General features: G+C 52.0%; 1 protein-coding gene across 4 annotated transcripts in view; it reads right to left on the reverse strand.

Moving 5' to 3' along the window:
* Positions 1-5,443: 5,443 nt before the first annotated feature.
* The window catches only part of TXNDC16 (thioredoxin domain containing 16), a 40,786-nt gene continuing 30,707 nt past the window's right edge, over positions 5,444-15,522 (reverse strand). For all 4 annotated transcript variants that reach the window (XM_082760564.1, XM_082760565.1, XM_082760563.1 and 1 more), the window contains 5 exons: positions 15,283-15,367; positions 10,642-10,780; positions 9,874-10,034; positions 8,036-8,226; positions 5,444-6,629 (listed from right to left, as the gene is read on the reverse strand). In XM_082760564.1, the coding sequence (XP_082616690.1) occupies positions 6,334-6,629; positions 8,036-8,226; positions 9,874-10,034; positions 10,642-10,780; positions 15,283-15,367 (872 nt within the window). In that variant the 3' untranslated portion in view covers positions 5,444-6,333. The remainder of the gene's footprint in view (positions 6,630-8,035; positions 8,227-9,873; positions 10,035-10,641; positions 10,781-15,282; positions 15,368-15,522) is intronic.

Genomic DNA, 15,522 nt, shown 5'->3' on the forward strand with positions numbered 1-15,522 from the left:
TGGAGGTCCCTGTGGGGTCCCTGTCCTGGTGGAGGGGAAGGTCAGGATTTCGGGGGGGCTCCTGCCTTTGCAGAGGGGTCCTCGGGGTGCTCTCCACCGCAGTGCTGGGCTAATGGGACCACAATCCCAGCTGGAGCTGGGTCCCGTTGTCCCCAGCACATGGTTTGGGTGGTGTGTGGGGTCCCTGAGGGACCTCCCTGCTGGGAGGTGGCATCGCCGGGTCACCGTGATCCTGGCAAGCCCCAGGACTTCCAAAGCCATCGGTCAGATGGGATTTCCCGGGGTGACGCAGCCTGAACCTCCTGACCCCGTAGCCCTTCTCCATCCCACCCCACTCCCGGGGACGTCCCCGTTTGCCCAGCCCCATGGGGCAAATCTGAGACGTGCAGGGAAGGAAGCGACCTTGCATCACGTCTCCAAAGGTCGCTGCACTCGCTGCTGCCTCCTCCCTGAGCCAGGGGAAGAGCAGGGGACCCGGAGCCCTTGTGGGGTCTGCCCTTTGGGGGTCCTCGGCTGGCCTCGGAGCCCCCCAGCTGCCAGATTCCCAGTGGGGTGGTGCAGGAGAGGGCTGGGAGCTGGCGTTTGCCACTCTCCTCCCCAAAATCCCAGGGGTCGAGCCACGCTCGGTCGCACCCCAAGCTGTTACTGGAGCTGGTTTCTGGGACTTTCCAGAGAAGCCAGCAGTGGTCTGGGGAGAAAAAAAAAAAAAAAAAAAGGATTTTTGAGCAGGGGGGGGAAATATAGGGCCGTGGGGAGGGTGAGGGAAGGCTGGGGCTCTGCGCACACCATCGCCGCCGGCACACCGGAGCCAGATGCCGCGGGTGCCTGCTGCAGGCACGGCTCTGGAGCACGCAGGGGCTGTGTCAGAGGAGCCAGAGCCGTTTCCAGCCCCCGGGGGATCTGCTGCATCCCCGAGCTTTTCGCCCCAAAGCAGCCCAGACACCAACCAGCCCGTGGGGATGCTCGGCCCCAGCCCTCGGGCACTGTAGGATGCTTCTCGGGGTGCTGCCCCCCCCCCGAGCAGGACGTGCTGAGCCCCCCCAGCTCGCTCCTTGTCCCTGCTGGGAGGGCTCAGACCCCAGATAAAATCAATGGGGAGGTGCTGGAGGTGTCCCTGCCCTATGTCCCTGCCCCGAGGCTGGGAGCTGCCCTGCGCTGGGAGGCCCGTGGATACTGCGCTGGCTTCGCTCCTGAAAACACTTCGGGTTATTTTTGGGCACAAAGTGCCTCGCGAAATATTTGCCTGGGTGTTAGCGCCGCGATCCCACCCAGGGACCACTTCTCCCACCTCCTCCAGCAGATCTGGGGGTCACCCAGAGCATCTCCGGGGGCTCCCCCAGCTCCCCAAAACCCCCGTTCCCCAGCACGGGGCGCTCCCAAGGAGCCCAGCTGCTGGAGAGGAGACCCCAGGACCCAAAACCCAAAAGGGAGCCGAGGAGGAGCCCTCCTGCAGCGCACAGCGAGGCTCTGCCTCCTCTCTCCTCCTGGCAGGGCTGCTGATGGAGCAAAACCGAGCCCATCACGGTTTTCAATCCCTTCTCCACCTCTGCGTGCGAGGCGCTGCGGTGGCGCATCCGTGGCTGCGTCCCCGACCAGAGGATCTTGGTTTTTTACTTTTTTTTTTTTTTTTTTTAATTTTTTTACAGGTGCATGTGCAGAACGAGCCCAGCCCAGGAGCTTGGGCAGCAGCCAGCAGCGAGGAACAAGCCCTGGTTTCACGATACAGCTGTTTGTGTTGCAAGCCAGCCAAGGAGCCCACGTCCCACGGAGCAAAGGCCCTTCCCCACCTCTGCTCCGCGCCGGGGAGCCGGCCGTGCCCCTCCAGGCTGGGACGAGGGGACCTTTCCCAGCACGGCCCCGTGGGGAAGGCGCTTTTGTCCCACCACCCGGGGCTGAATCACCCGATTGCAGCTTCTCTTTCAACACCCAGGAGGGATTTGGCAACCCCACGAGCTATTAATAGAGCCGAGCTGTTGTCCAAGGGCCCCGCGCTGCGCCGCCGAGTGCGGGAGAGCAAAGTCAACTCTCCGGGGAGGTGAAGCACTGAGTTTACCTAAGGAGAGGTCAGGCGAGCGGGGAAATAACCTGTCGAGGAGCAGGAACCGGAGCGCTGCCCTCTCCTCCCTTATCACCTCCCGTCCCCACGCTGGAACAATGAACAATGCAGGCAGCGACGTGGCGCCGGAGACGGGCCACCTCCACCCCCAGCCCTCTGCAACCCTCGTGGCTCCCCTAAATTGGGCTGATCCGGGGGGAAATTCACCCCGGAGGGATGAACGGGGACGCCGGATGGTCCCTTCTGGGTCCTGCTCCTCCAGCCTGGTCTCCCCTTCCTCCAGCTTCGCCCCCCCGGGCACGGCGGCCACCCTGCAAGGAGCCACGGCTTCGGGTGCTGCTCCTACCTGCCCGCAGCTCTCCCCCGGGGCAGCAGCAGGAGCACAGCCGTATTTTTAGCACTGGAAATGCCAGGCGGACACGTTGGCAATAAGGAAAGCCAGCCGGCCCCGCAGCCACCCGTTATCTCCCAGCCCAGCTCCATCCTGCCCCTGCGCCCTCCCTTCCCCAGCCGCACGCAAGCACAGCTCCTCTGCCACCCCCAGCCCTGCCGACACCACGCCAGCTCCTCCTTTTCTCCCATCCCCTTCCCATCAGTGCCAGGAGGAAGGCCTGCCATCCTCCTCCTCTTCCTTTTTCCCCCCAGCCCTGCCAGATGCTGCGTCCCCGCGGCACCAGGGACCGCTGAGCGCAAGCCAGCCCCCGGCTCTTGTCCTGGTTCACATCCTGGCAGAGCTGGCAGCCAGCATTGTGCCTGTCCTTCCCGTGCCCCTTCCTCTCCTGCACGCCTCCTGCTGCCCTCCTAAAGCTCTATTCCTGCTGTGCAGCCACAGGGGAGCGAGCTTAAAGGGTGGCGTGGGGCACGGGGAGGGGGATGGGTTGAGAACAGCCGAGTCCCGGGGCTTGGAAATGCTTCAGATTGCTGCCCCTCGGCCAAGCCATGCACCAAAACCCTCTGTAATCATCCCTCTGACATCTCTTTAAGCATGGAAAACCCAAAGCGTACCCTAAATGATCCCTCGGTCCCTCTAGCAAGCACCCTGCTGCTGCCCAGCCGATGGTGGTGGCCCCGCAGGCAGCTCACGGCGCATGGAGCACCTCGTATCGCCTGGGACAGAGAGCTGAACTGCTTCGCTCTCGAGCACAGCCACATAATCTATTATTTTGTACCAACAATCCATGATTTTGTACCAACAATCCATTATTTTGTAGCATCATTTTGTCTTCTCATCAATGACCGGCATCTGAACACCCCCTGCAAGGCCTCCAGGGAACTGAAGCACATGAAACGCCCACCTCTGACTTTTAGTGCTGAATTACAGCCAAAAGAAGAGTGATATAAGCCCCCAAAGTGTCAATACTTTCCATCAATCCAATCTATCAGGAAATTATCGGCTCATCAGCTCCTTGTGCACCTCGCTAGCATCATCTTCGGAGGCAGAGGCCTGCAGGTTGGCCCAAACAGACACATTTTAATGCTAAATGGCTGAAAAAGGGAGCTGATAGCATCAAGGTTCACTGTGATTGTGCTTCTCTTGCCTACCAGCACGTGCTGGGACACAAAGAAGCTGCAGACACACACACCCCATCCTGCAGCAACCACTGGCTTCCTTCCACCGCTCTGAATTCCTCTTCCCCACCCCGGCGGGACTGCAGAGCTCTTCTTCCTCGGGCTCCCTTCTCACTCCCGTCCATAAACACACACTGGGCTTGTTGACTACTTCTTTCCGTGCTGGTCTTTCCCCCAGGGCTGTCGCTCTTAAAAATAACATAAGACAGGGCTGCTCCTGCCAGCGAGCGGGAGAGCTGGAGGATGCAGACTGCGATCAAGCTGCTCCCAGCCCCCGGGACATTTTCTCCCTTTCCGCCCGTATCCTGGCACCTATGTGCCTCGAGAGGTTGTCTCTAAGTGCCTGCTAGCGCTGCACAAGGGAAGAGACATTTTGCATTTAAAGAAACAAAAAAATTCAAAGCCAGGCCCGTGGGGTGCAGGACCCTGACCAAAACCTTGCTCGGAGCCAGCAGCTCCATCAGACGTGGATGCCAGCCAGCTCGATGGGTCGTGGACAAGCCTGTCCCTTCCCCGTGTCACCACAGGGACCTGATGGTGTGTTTCGGGGTTCCTGGCACTGCCAAACCCCTGCTGGGAGGCTCGGGGTTTAGGGACCCCACTGGTGATGTGCTGAACCCCGTAGCGCTGCGACTCCTCAGCTCTTAGGTTTGCTTTGGCCGCTGCCCCGGCAGCAAACAGGCCCTCAACCCCCCAAGATAACCTTTTTCCTGAACCCCCATGGCTTCGGTGGCAATTCTCCAGCAAGCATTAAGCAAATTTTCCCAGCCATAACCGAGAGGTGGCACTGACCCCTAGTGACAGGCTCCCGAGTGGCTCAGGTCCACGATAAAAAAAAAAAAACGAGGCGCTGCCAAGAGCAGCGGGGATCCGGGAAGGCCCCTCGGATTGCACAAAATCTGCTGAAGTGCAGGACTTTGGGGCTCTGAACTCTGCTGCACGCACGCAGGGGTTGAAGGAGCTTTCCTGGAAGCGTGCTTCCACCCCGGACACGCGGGGCCGGGACATCAGCCTGCCCCACGCAACTGAGACCGACGCGGAGCGCTTAAATTTGAGAGATCGTTTATTTAAGGCTGAAGGAGGAGCCCAAATATTGCCCTTTGCCTGTGCAAAGTGCTGCAGCAGCCGTGTCGCAGGGCTGGAAATGTCCCCGTGCCGTGTAAAGGAGCTCCAGGAGCTCAGGGAGGGGAACTCGCCGCCCTCTCCTCCTTCCCCTGGGAAAGTTGTGCTGCTCGTCAGGCTCCGCTCTGCACGCCGCGGTTCAGGACTTTAAATACAGATATTTTGGCTCCGAGCCCGGTCAGTAAATCCAAAAACGGCCTGCTCCAATTCAAGGCTTGAAGGAGAGCACAAGAGTAATGGGTTATTTCTCGGCGTTTCAAAATAGTCCCAACCACGTAGGCTGCTTGCAGGATGAGAGAGGCTTTGCAAGGCTCTCGGTGGGTCCCTAACGCCGTTTTTCCCCCTCACCAGGAACCTCGGAGCCGTAAGGAGGAAGATCTGACCTTCCTGGCACGTCTCGGCAGTGCTGTGGGACAGAGCAGGTTAAAAAGGAAGAAGATTGTCATGGCCATCAGTGGGGATTAGACAGAGCTTCCCTCTGATCGCACCCCAAGGCGTCTTGCAGCATGGATTGCCAGACTTTTTGCTGTCTCGAGGCTGAAATGCCACTTCCAGTCCTCAAAAAAAAGGACGTGGCACGGCTCTGTCACGCACTGCAACAGCCCCAGCACCCCCAGCCTTGCCCCTCATCCCTCTCCCCTCATTTCTGCACCGCTGCCCTCCCCACACACCTCCCTCCCTGCACCCTCCTTGGCTCAGAAGGCACCAACCTCGCTACCGTTACTGAGACCACAGCAAAACAGCAGAGGCTGTAAATAACCCCCCGGGCTTGCAACCAAGAAAATGCCAGCGCTGAGAAAAGCCATGGCCCAAATATTTGTGCCGGGTACTCACAGCTGCTGTGCTGACCCCAATTCTGGCCCTCGTAATAAAGCCACCTGAGCCAGGTACCGCTGTCAGCCCCGAGGATGGGCGCTGATGAATTCAGTTCCTGACTCAGGTGGAAATAATTTTAGGTGTAAAAAAGCTGCGTGTCGGTTTAAACACGGCAGCTTTGGGGTGAGTGGATTTTTTGCCCTCGTGGATCTGTGCAGTGACAGTGCAGATTGAACTGCTCATCGAGGGCAGAGCTCGCCGACAGAGCCTCTGCTGGAACCAAGGGCAGAGAAGTGCTCCTTGTCCTGGAATCACTCACTCGTCCTGCCCAGGGTAATCAGAGAGTAATCTTCGTGAGATATACAGAAACCGTACAGAAGGGTTGTGCTGATTCAGCTTTTCTGGAATGATTTGTTGGGGAGCCAAACGCTTTGCATGCACGGCGAGCTCACCCTGCCTCCCCGGCAATTACCAGGAGGGCAGAACTCCTCGGCAGCAGCCTCCCTGCAGCTCTGCTCCCGTGGTTTGCTGTGAAATGCAACACGGGCAGCGCCCAGGAGGTTGTAGGGACACATTTCGGGTGCGAGAGACCTACCGACACGTTGCCCCGGGGAATTTAAACTGAAATTTTAGGGGCTGTTTTATCCCCTCGCCACCGATTCGCAGCCAAACTCCCTTCTCTCTCTCTCTCTGTTGCAGAGGCTCACTGAGGGCTGAGAAAGCGAGAGTGTTTTTTTTTTTTCTGGGCACTGTCCCACAGCCTTTCACTCTCACAGCTCGCTGTGTCTCTTGGCCTGCTTTTCCCTCCCTGCCAGCCTCGGGGCTGTCCCACGCAGGTCCCTCCCAGGGGACTGGACTTTCTCTGCCTTCAGCCCAGCTTCCTCAGGCGTTTCCTCCCTGCCTGTGGCTTTCTCTTCAGAGCCTTCTGGCTGCTGCTGCTCCTGCCCGTCCCCGTCCCCGTGGTGGTAGGGCGTAGGGAGGGTGAATTCGGGCGCCGTGGTGTCCATCATTTGGAGGAAATCGTAAGCAGGAAGAGGTGGTTTCCAGTCTTCCTCAGACAAGGTACCTGAGAAGTGAACGCAGTCGCTTGTTAATGAGTTAAGAGGCTGTGACGTGACCCCCTTCACAGGTATTTCCATTTCAGGCCAACTATAGCTTTTCTGTGCTTCCAGCGAATGCAAAATTAAAGATCTCTTTTTTTTTTTTTTTTAAAGATCACTTTTTCCTCCACGGCTAATACTGACCCTCAGATCCAACCGACCACAGATGCATTAATATTTACTGGAGCTGGCCCAGGGCTCCTCTCCTCCAAGACCTGCTTCTAAGTCCTCAGAGCTCCAAACCGTGAAGGTGAGGAGCAGCAACACTCCGTGTCCCTGCAGCCGTGGATGGGCCTCAAATAGCTATGTTAATGAGTGCATTACTGAAATGTCATTAGGCATGGAGCGAGACTGCTGTCTCTGCAGAGAGGAAGCGGTACTGCTAAGTGAGGATGCTCTTTAATTTATGCTTTTAAGGCTGATCGTGCAGTTCATAGTGCTTAAAAGCTCGAGAAAGGAGGCTGTGATGGCTGGCACAGCCCTTGGCCGTGCTGCCCAACCATCAGCACACCCCTCTGATGCCCTGAAAGCTGAGGGAAGGTCCCAACCAGAGACCTGAATGTGCAGCCTTCAGCGGTGGAGATGGAAAAAGGTGGGGGAGACGGCCGGGTCACAGCGTGGCAGCAGCCCTTATTGGGTCAGCAGTGATGTTTTTGGGTACTGAGACATCCTACACACGTCCTACTACACGTCCTACCCATCCAGGCTGAGGCTGGTGTTTGGAAACAAGCGCTTTGAAAGGCTCGTTTTGAAATTCATCAAAGATCGAAATCCCCATCGCCTTTTGGGAGCCTGGAGCAGGCTGCCAGCCCCTCTCGTGGCACCCCATGGCAACGTGTCATGCTGTAGGAAGGCATATTTGCCTTTCTTCTAAACTTCATTAGCTGATCAAGGCAGGAGGGACTCAGTGAAAAGCTTGCCAGCCCTTTATGTCCCAAAGACCACAGCAAAACACCAGCTTCCTTCCACTCACCTGCCCAAAAAAAAATGCTGGAAGGTGCCTAAAGAGCAGCTATTTCTTACCCTGACAGCCAGGAGTCAGGGGACTTTTTAATAGCAAGCCCTGTTTCAGCAAATCTGTCCTCAGCAAGCGGAGAGCACGGCCAGCTTTGGGGATTATTACAGGGAAGAGATGTCGATTCAGAACTATTCACGCTTGGCTCTGAACTTTAAACAGTCCCAAAGCAAACTCGTGAGTATGGGTATTCTGTTCTGGCCGGACTATTTGTACTGCTCCAACTCAAACTAGAATAGCTAGTTTTTCCATCATTAAATTCCAGGGCAGACAATTTATTGCACGTAGCATCTTCTCATAAACAGAGCGGAGCTAAGAGTGCACACTTAGGAACGTTTCAAACGCTCGTCCACTTACTGCTGGGAATCTCCAGTCCTGCCCTCAGCTTCTCCAGCCAAGACAAGACGTTGGTTTGGGTGATGGACTGCTCTGATGGGAACTTGAACACTTGACCCCCAGCGTGGAGGTTCACCCAGACGAGAACAGGCAGCGAAGGCACGCTGGCAAAGTACGCCTTCAGGACCCCGCGGCCCACCGGGGTGTTCTTCCTGGTGAGAAGAAGAGATTTGACTCGTTCAGCAGCAGTTTGGCAACAAACAGAACGTGACCAGGAATCAAGGAAGTGCCAAAGCCCTTGGGTCACATCCAGCAAGGCACACGAACACAGTTTTACCTAGGGGACAGCTCCCAGTGTTATTTATGGGCTCAGTGACTTAAACAAGCCATTAGGGTCTAATAGAGAGATAGTGGACAGCAGGAGGAGATGCATGAAGAAATCCTCTAGCAGGAGGAGCAGAGAACTGCTGGGATAAATCCTGTAGGAAGGCGTGAAATTTGCTCCCCCAGAAGTTTTGAAGAAAGGGGGAGACAGAAATGACAGAGCGGCCCCCAATGTGGTGAGCCCCTGCAGTGTTATTTCGGGGGACAACTCCCAGCTCCCTGCAGAGCCCCTGTGGTGCAATTTTTGGGGGCGAACTCCCAGCTCCCTGCAGCCTGGCTGCTGTCAGCACCCTGCAAGAAAGGGCAGGAGGTAACGCAGAGGGGTGTGCTCACACAACCCAGTCCCTTGGCAGCAACAGGGCGGTTTCCTACAAGCCAGCATCGAGGAGTTGGAGTGGCAACTTCCCCGAGAGCCACAGAACCACAAGAGGACATCTGACTGAGACCCAGGGACAGCAAGGACACGAGGATGACGAGGCCTTCAGGCACTATTTTGAGGCTCAGTGGTGCACAGGGTCTGAGCTGGCTCTCACCATGGGAACGAGGTCCTCTTTCTAGGACTGTGTTGCTCTTTTAAAAGCCAATGGTCGTATTCTGCCTTCTCGTGTGGAAGCGCTCTTGCCCTCACAAAGGACGGCCTTTTCTTTCTCAGTAAAGGAGAACAGAGGCAGATGCGTAGGTGGGGAAGTTCCAGGGGCTCTCATTTCTTGCGCATTACTGGCAAACAAATCGTCCTCTCTTTGAAAACATGTGCATTTCCCTTTAGCAAAACTGCAGCCCACGCTGCTAGGCGCTTCCCAGACTTCAAAGCACGTTATGATTAAGACAGTGAGGTGTCTCTGGGCTTGGGCAAAACAAACAGGGGCTAAAAACTCAAAATGCACACAGGAGGAGAGGATTTAAAAAAAAAATAATCCCTTCTTCTATAATTTTGTATTTCTTAGCTCCTGGATTCATTTTGTTTCTTGAATATTTTGAAGGTTGTCTTATAGGGCTGCTTCTGGTTCTCCCTTCTTCTGCAAACTTTTTTTTTCCTAAGGTCAGCAATCACTAATTGCCCTGCTGTGTTTCCCTCTAATTGCTGATGGAATAATTGCTTTAAGACACTCCAGGAGGGCAAATTTACTTTTTTCACCCACGTGTAAAAAGAAAATACAACTAGCTTCAGTGCCAGGGTCAAACTACCGTGCTGTATCTTTGAGAACATTTTATTCTACTGACAATTATTTCTGCAATCAATTAAGGTTTTACTAATTTAACTTTTTTTTTTTGGTGCAATTTTGCAGCTGCCCAGGATACATACTGAATCATTGCTAAATGATTTGGCCTCCCAACCCATGATGATTTCAGACCATATAACCACATTACCAGATAGATAATGTTTTGAGAAATTGCGGGCTCGTTTTTTTTTTTCTCGCCCTGAACTGCTTAGAGCAATTTAATGGAAAGAAACAAAGATGTTTTCGCATACTCACAAGTTCAACCAGCAAGGTACAAACGCTCGCTGCGGTGTCCCTTTTGCCAGCTTCAGCATTTCCTTGCTTTCCAGCTGACCGATGTCACCATCGCTAAACAAGATGAGGAAGGGCTTCCTGAGCTGCAAGTAGCGAGGCAGATTTTGCACAGTGATTTCGGGCTGCAAGACATCAAAACAAGAAGTTGGGGTTTAGAGGGAGGAGAGAGCAAGACAAAAATCAGTTTGTTTTTTTTTTTTTACGTGAGTGAGGCTGGGGCTAAACAAGCCTGTAGGGTCCACGTTGAATGCAGGAAGCTAAAATGAGGTATGGATGATGGGATTTGGGTGCACTTTGGAAATGTCTAACCCCTAGACTAAGTCTGACGGAGAAGCTGAGCACTTTGAGATGAAGGGGGGTGAGCAGAGAAGCGAGGCAGGCTCAGCCCAGCTCCACACAGCTTCTGAAATCCATGTGCAGGAGCAGGCCCTGCAGGAGGCCACAACAGCGGGTCTGGGACTGTGAGCACAAGCCAGCTGAGAGACTCCCAGGTCTCGCCCCACGAGACCACACTGCAAACAACAGATTCTTGTCCAGGCTGTCTGCTCCAAGTCATAAAGCACACATACACATGTAACTCAGCACGATAGAAATAATGAGCAAACATATTTATCCTGCGCAGCCCCATGCTATAATCAGAGCTCATGAAAATGACCGCAATGGAAAAAAAAACAAAAACAAAACAAAAAACAAAACTAAACAAAACAAAATTATTTTTTTTTTACTTACAAACGTGTCCAGCAATCTGTATCTGATCGTCTGCACGATGTCCTGAGCACTGTGTTTGGACAAAGCGATGCCTTCCACACTCCGATCTCCATTCCTGGCAAGGAGGAGGGCTGGGGGAGACACTGCGTATTTACGGGACCTGAAAAAGGGTGGCTGCAATGAAATGTGTGGGATTTAGCACGCACCAAACCTGCTGCACGCAGAGCTGGTGTCCTCACGGTTAAAGGTGGCGATGGGGAAGTGGTCCTGCAGGAGGAAAGGGTCCCGAGCTGCCTCCCTGCACGCCACATTTTCCACCTCCCCTTTTTTTTCCAAGTCCCTGCACAGCCCCAGCGTGAGCCAACAGGAAATAATAAGTGAAAAATCCACCACAGTCTAAAGGATTTGCTGGCATTTACCTTTCATTTTCACAGCTCAGGTGTGCAAATAGCCACGCAGCACTTTACAGCATCTCCCAAGCCACAGCAAACAGGGGTCTGAGACTGCCCCTGATGGACACCAGCCCACGGGGGCTGATTTTTGTCTTGGTGATCGTGCGTGGTGGTGCTGAGGTCCAGCGCTATGTCACAGCGACACACACAGCCTCTGAACTTACTCTCAGCAGAGAAACCAGCCCGGTCTTTGTTCCCCAACGCTCTTCTGGTAACAGGGTTCAAGGGTATTTAAAGAAAAGCTGAGCAGGTGGAAAGAGCAAAAATAGGAGAAGTCTGGGCAGTGAAAGGGCCCAGCCCACGCCAAGGCGGGTGAGCAATTTTCTGGAAGTTTGAGGAACTTCAGCCCTGGGGGCTCCAGATGTCACTGTCCAGAGGAAGGGCGAAACTGAGGAAGCAAACCGCCTCGACTGCTCTGGGGGCTGTCTGTAATTTATTTGTCAAAGGTTGCTGCTAATTTTTCAGAGACTGAGGCACTAGAATTACTGAGGAAGTGAGCCCATGTGAGAGAGGCATAGGAACATTTTGGGCTGTGGAAGCTGTCAGGTAGAATGCCTTCAATTCCCTTTCCAAAGGTAATCTGGTCTGCCTTTTTTTTTTTCCATAAGAAAAAGGTGCAACATGGATTTATCCTACAGCAGAACAGTAATTTTTAATGAAGGGAAGCTCCTAGAAAAGTCATGTTACAACCAGTTGCACTCCCCTCCGGGGTTTGCCCAGGCAAATCCAGTTTGGACACTTATTTTAGCAGTTCTGAATGGGACAGAGATGTGTTCAGATTTGCTTTAAAGATCTCAGCGTTTGTTGTTTTGGGTCACAATGGCAAACAGAGTGAAGGTGACTGCAGACAGCACATTTCCATGATGTTCAGCTCAAACGCAGGCCTTTCCCTTTCCCCATCATGGCACTTACTTGTCTGGAAATTTACCACTGCAAATTTCTAAGGGTCACCCACGATCTGCACTGGTATCTTGAGAAGGAGCAGCAATAACAGCCTTGTGCTTTGCTGAGGCTTTCAAATGTTGTGAAATCCTTGCTAACCCATTCTTGGGTTTCTCAGAGCCTTTTCAGCTTCATTGTGGAGTATCCTCTGCTTTGTTGGCCTCTGCGTTCTGGAAAATCTTTGGTTTTATGGCCATTTCAACACCTTTTTTTTTTTTTTCCCCACCAGAAACAACCCAGTTTTCTACAGACCATGGAAGCACTGCAATTTCTTAACTCCCATCGTATTTTGACATCAACAAGAAGGCCAGATACCTCTGGCCTTCTCTCAGCTCACCAAAAGCCAGGCCTGTATCTTACACATTCTTCTCTCTTCCAAAAACAGTTGTAAATCCATTCCTGAGCTACGCTTTCTGCCTAGGCTCCAGAGCCTAGAGTTATTTCACATCTCTGCTTGTGGCTGGGAATCCTTTGATCTGTTACGAAGGTCGCTATCTTTCCTGCCTGTTGTTTTTCAAACTCACCTGCATTTGCTGTTGTTTGAGAACAGTAAAACCTCAGACATTCTGGAAGTTTGAACTTCTCAAGCTCCCCCAGGTCTTAAAGTGTCTCTCTGGCTCGATCACTTCTAAGGAGGAGATAAAGACTCTTGTTCCCTGTGTCTAAACAGATCGAGTTGTTCAGCTGCCTTTCATAAGGAAGCTTCCGAAATGCTGCCAGAAAACCAACAAATTATCCATCCAATCGATAAAGTCTACAAAGCAGTCACGTCTTATCTCACTGCTAATATGACCAATACACATCAAGTGGCTGTATTGTTGCTCATGACAGCTTTCTATTTATACGGCAGGGGTATGAGATGGGTAATATGAGCCTTACATTTAAATCAAAAACATCTGCAAACAAATACTTGGCAGGAATCTGTGACATCTAAATATGTGAGAAATAAATAATGACTTCATTCAAAGCATTTCTTCCTTATTTTTTTTTTTTCTTCTTCATTTGTTACCAACTGTTCAGGTGTTTGCTGAGCAAACAGTTTTGCTGAGAACATTCTTGGTGCATTTTGCAGACGTTTTTCTCTGGGAAGAGAGAAATGTGAGCGGGACTCAGCTTTCAGTGACTGGGGAGCCACAAACATTGCCTTCGTGAGAGCCTAGCAAAAAAAAAAAAAAAAGCTTTTCTTCTTTAAAGAAGGGAAGTGAGCCTGGCTCTTGCATAAGGAATTCCTGTAAGTGTTTACTTTCTACTTACAGTTGAGAAGATGACCATCTACAGTAGCTTCACCCACAAATCACAGCTAAAAACACCTTCCACAGCCAAAATCCAAACTTGGCAGAATTAATATCAATAGAAACTGTATTAACTATTCCAACGAAATGGGAGCACACTCCAGGCTATGGCTGGAGCAGGAGGACGGTGGTATATTCTTGCATGTGTCACTGCTGACAAAACACAGACTTTTTCTATCGGTGTCTTTTTGTTTTTCAGGACCATCCTGCCTTCCTTCGCTTTTTTCCTCCTATTACCTGGGCAGTGATCATTAGGGAAGAAAAAAGAAGATCTTTCAGCTGCTGGGTGCAGGTTTTTCACCCTGATGCTGCTGGCTGTGACTTCAGCTCCTGCCATTACCCCAGGGTTTGAGCAGGCCTTGCACTGCCTCACTTCTAATACCTGACCACAGTGGGTGCTTTGAGCACGCTTTAATTAACGGAGACGTCCTGCCAACGAATTTACATTTTTATTTTCCATGCACAGCAGAAAAATGTCCATATCTCATCACAAATGATGCAAGTGATGCAGCACATCTGTAAAAAAAACTAATGAAAATAATTCACCGCTACATTACTGGCTGTTAAAACCCACTCCTGGAAAACAGGCCAAGGACCCTCGGGGATTTTTAACGCTGCCCTGATGGCCAGTTCCTGATGGAAATGAGATGTCAGGACAAGCCGAAGATCTTCTTTGGATCTACATGCATTTATAAGCACTGAAGCATCTCTCACAATCTAATCCAAACAATTTTGCGTTGGTGGAGTGAGTGTTACTGATACAGCTCAGTGTGTGCACTGACACATGCCCATATCCGATCAGCTCCAATTTGGCTTCAAGTCAGGGCCTCAACTTATGCTCTCAATCAATCAGGACCTGAACAAGAAAGCTTTGGCTTCACCTTTACCACACTTCCTGGAAGAAGGCTGCTGTATTTTCCCAGCTTTTTTCTTCCAGGAAAGGTACGCTTGCCCTAAGTTATGCTTGGAAATGGTGGGAACGTCTGGCTCTTGCCAAGGGGAGAGAAATGGGTGGTCACATCTTTCAAGAAAAAAAAAAAAAAATAAAGTCCACCGCAATATAAACTTTAGAAGTGACAGAGGTAGATTCTTTCCTGGCATTGGCAGCTGCAAACATCTCACAGCCAGATGTGAACGTCTACTGGATGAAACCAAAGGAGTTCAATGCCTTTTACAGTGCTACAGGCAGGCAGTCTACTGGACACCACGGCAGCTCCACGGACAGCCAGCATTTATTTAAGGGCTTTCAAACCATTCTCCAGCGCCCAGACACAATCCCCACTCCACCACTAGCCAAGAACTCCTTGGTATAAAGCCTGCCAGCAGTCACAAGTAGCACACTGACTCCCTTTTGGCTGCTAGTGGCAAGTGGAAGCAACCACCAGAGCAAAACTTCAATTTACATCTCTGGCTTTGCTTCCCTTCCCACCCACCCCAACTTCAGCATGCACTTCTGCAGCGTCAGGAGAGGGAAGAGTGAAAGAGCACGTGAAGGTATTGCAGAAAGAGGCAGAACAACAATTTTTCATTTCTTCTTGATGGAAATAGAAGGGCAGAACTCTTTTTTCTTCTTCTTTTTTTTTTTTTTTCACACTGATCCTAGCTAGAAGGTACCATTTTTGCAGCCTGTTTTTTCCCCGTATGTTTGGGCCCTTTTTTTATGGGGAACCCAACAAACACACAAGGGACTGGCAGGGCTGGAGGACTGAAGATACCTACAGTGAACCTGAACAACACGAAGGGACTGTTGGGACTGTTCATTACAACAGGGTTAAGTAGCTTGCCTCTGGATGGGCTATAAATCAGTGGCAGAATCACAGCTACACGTCCCCGTGGCAGAGTCCTGACCAATGCTGCTACAGAACCAGGTCACTTGTAGCTGTTTGGGGCTGCTGCTAAATGCTCAGCTTAGGCAGAACTTGTGCTAACTGCAGGCCAGTTTGAATTCTCACCAAAGAGAAAGGCAAACAACTCACAAAGCCAAGGCATCGTCTTCAAAATACATCCCCATTGTCACGTGCCCACTTAAGATGCTTCCTGCCTCTACGAAAGCTTCCTTGGCTGTAAAAAAAAAAAAAAAAAGACAAAGATACATAAATAAACAATGGAGAAGTGGCAGCTTCCTTCTGGAAACCAAATCACCGCATCTGCATATTTAACACCCTCCCACAGCAAATTGCCAGTTGTGAACAAAACTATGATTAGTGGCTGATGAG

The sequence above is a fragment of the Aythya marila genome (assembly GCF_965140915.1).
Source record: "Aythya marila genome assembly, chromosome: 5".
Lineage (NCBI taxonomy): Eukaryota > Metazoa > Chordata > Aves > Anseriformes > Anatidae > Aythya > Aythya marila.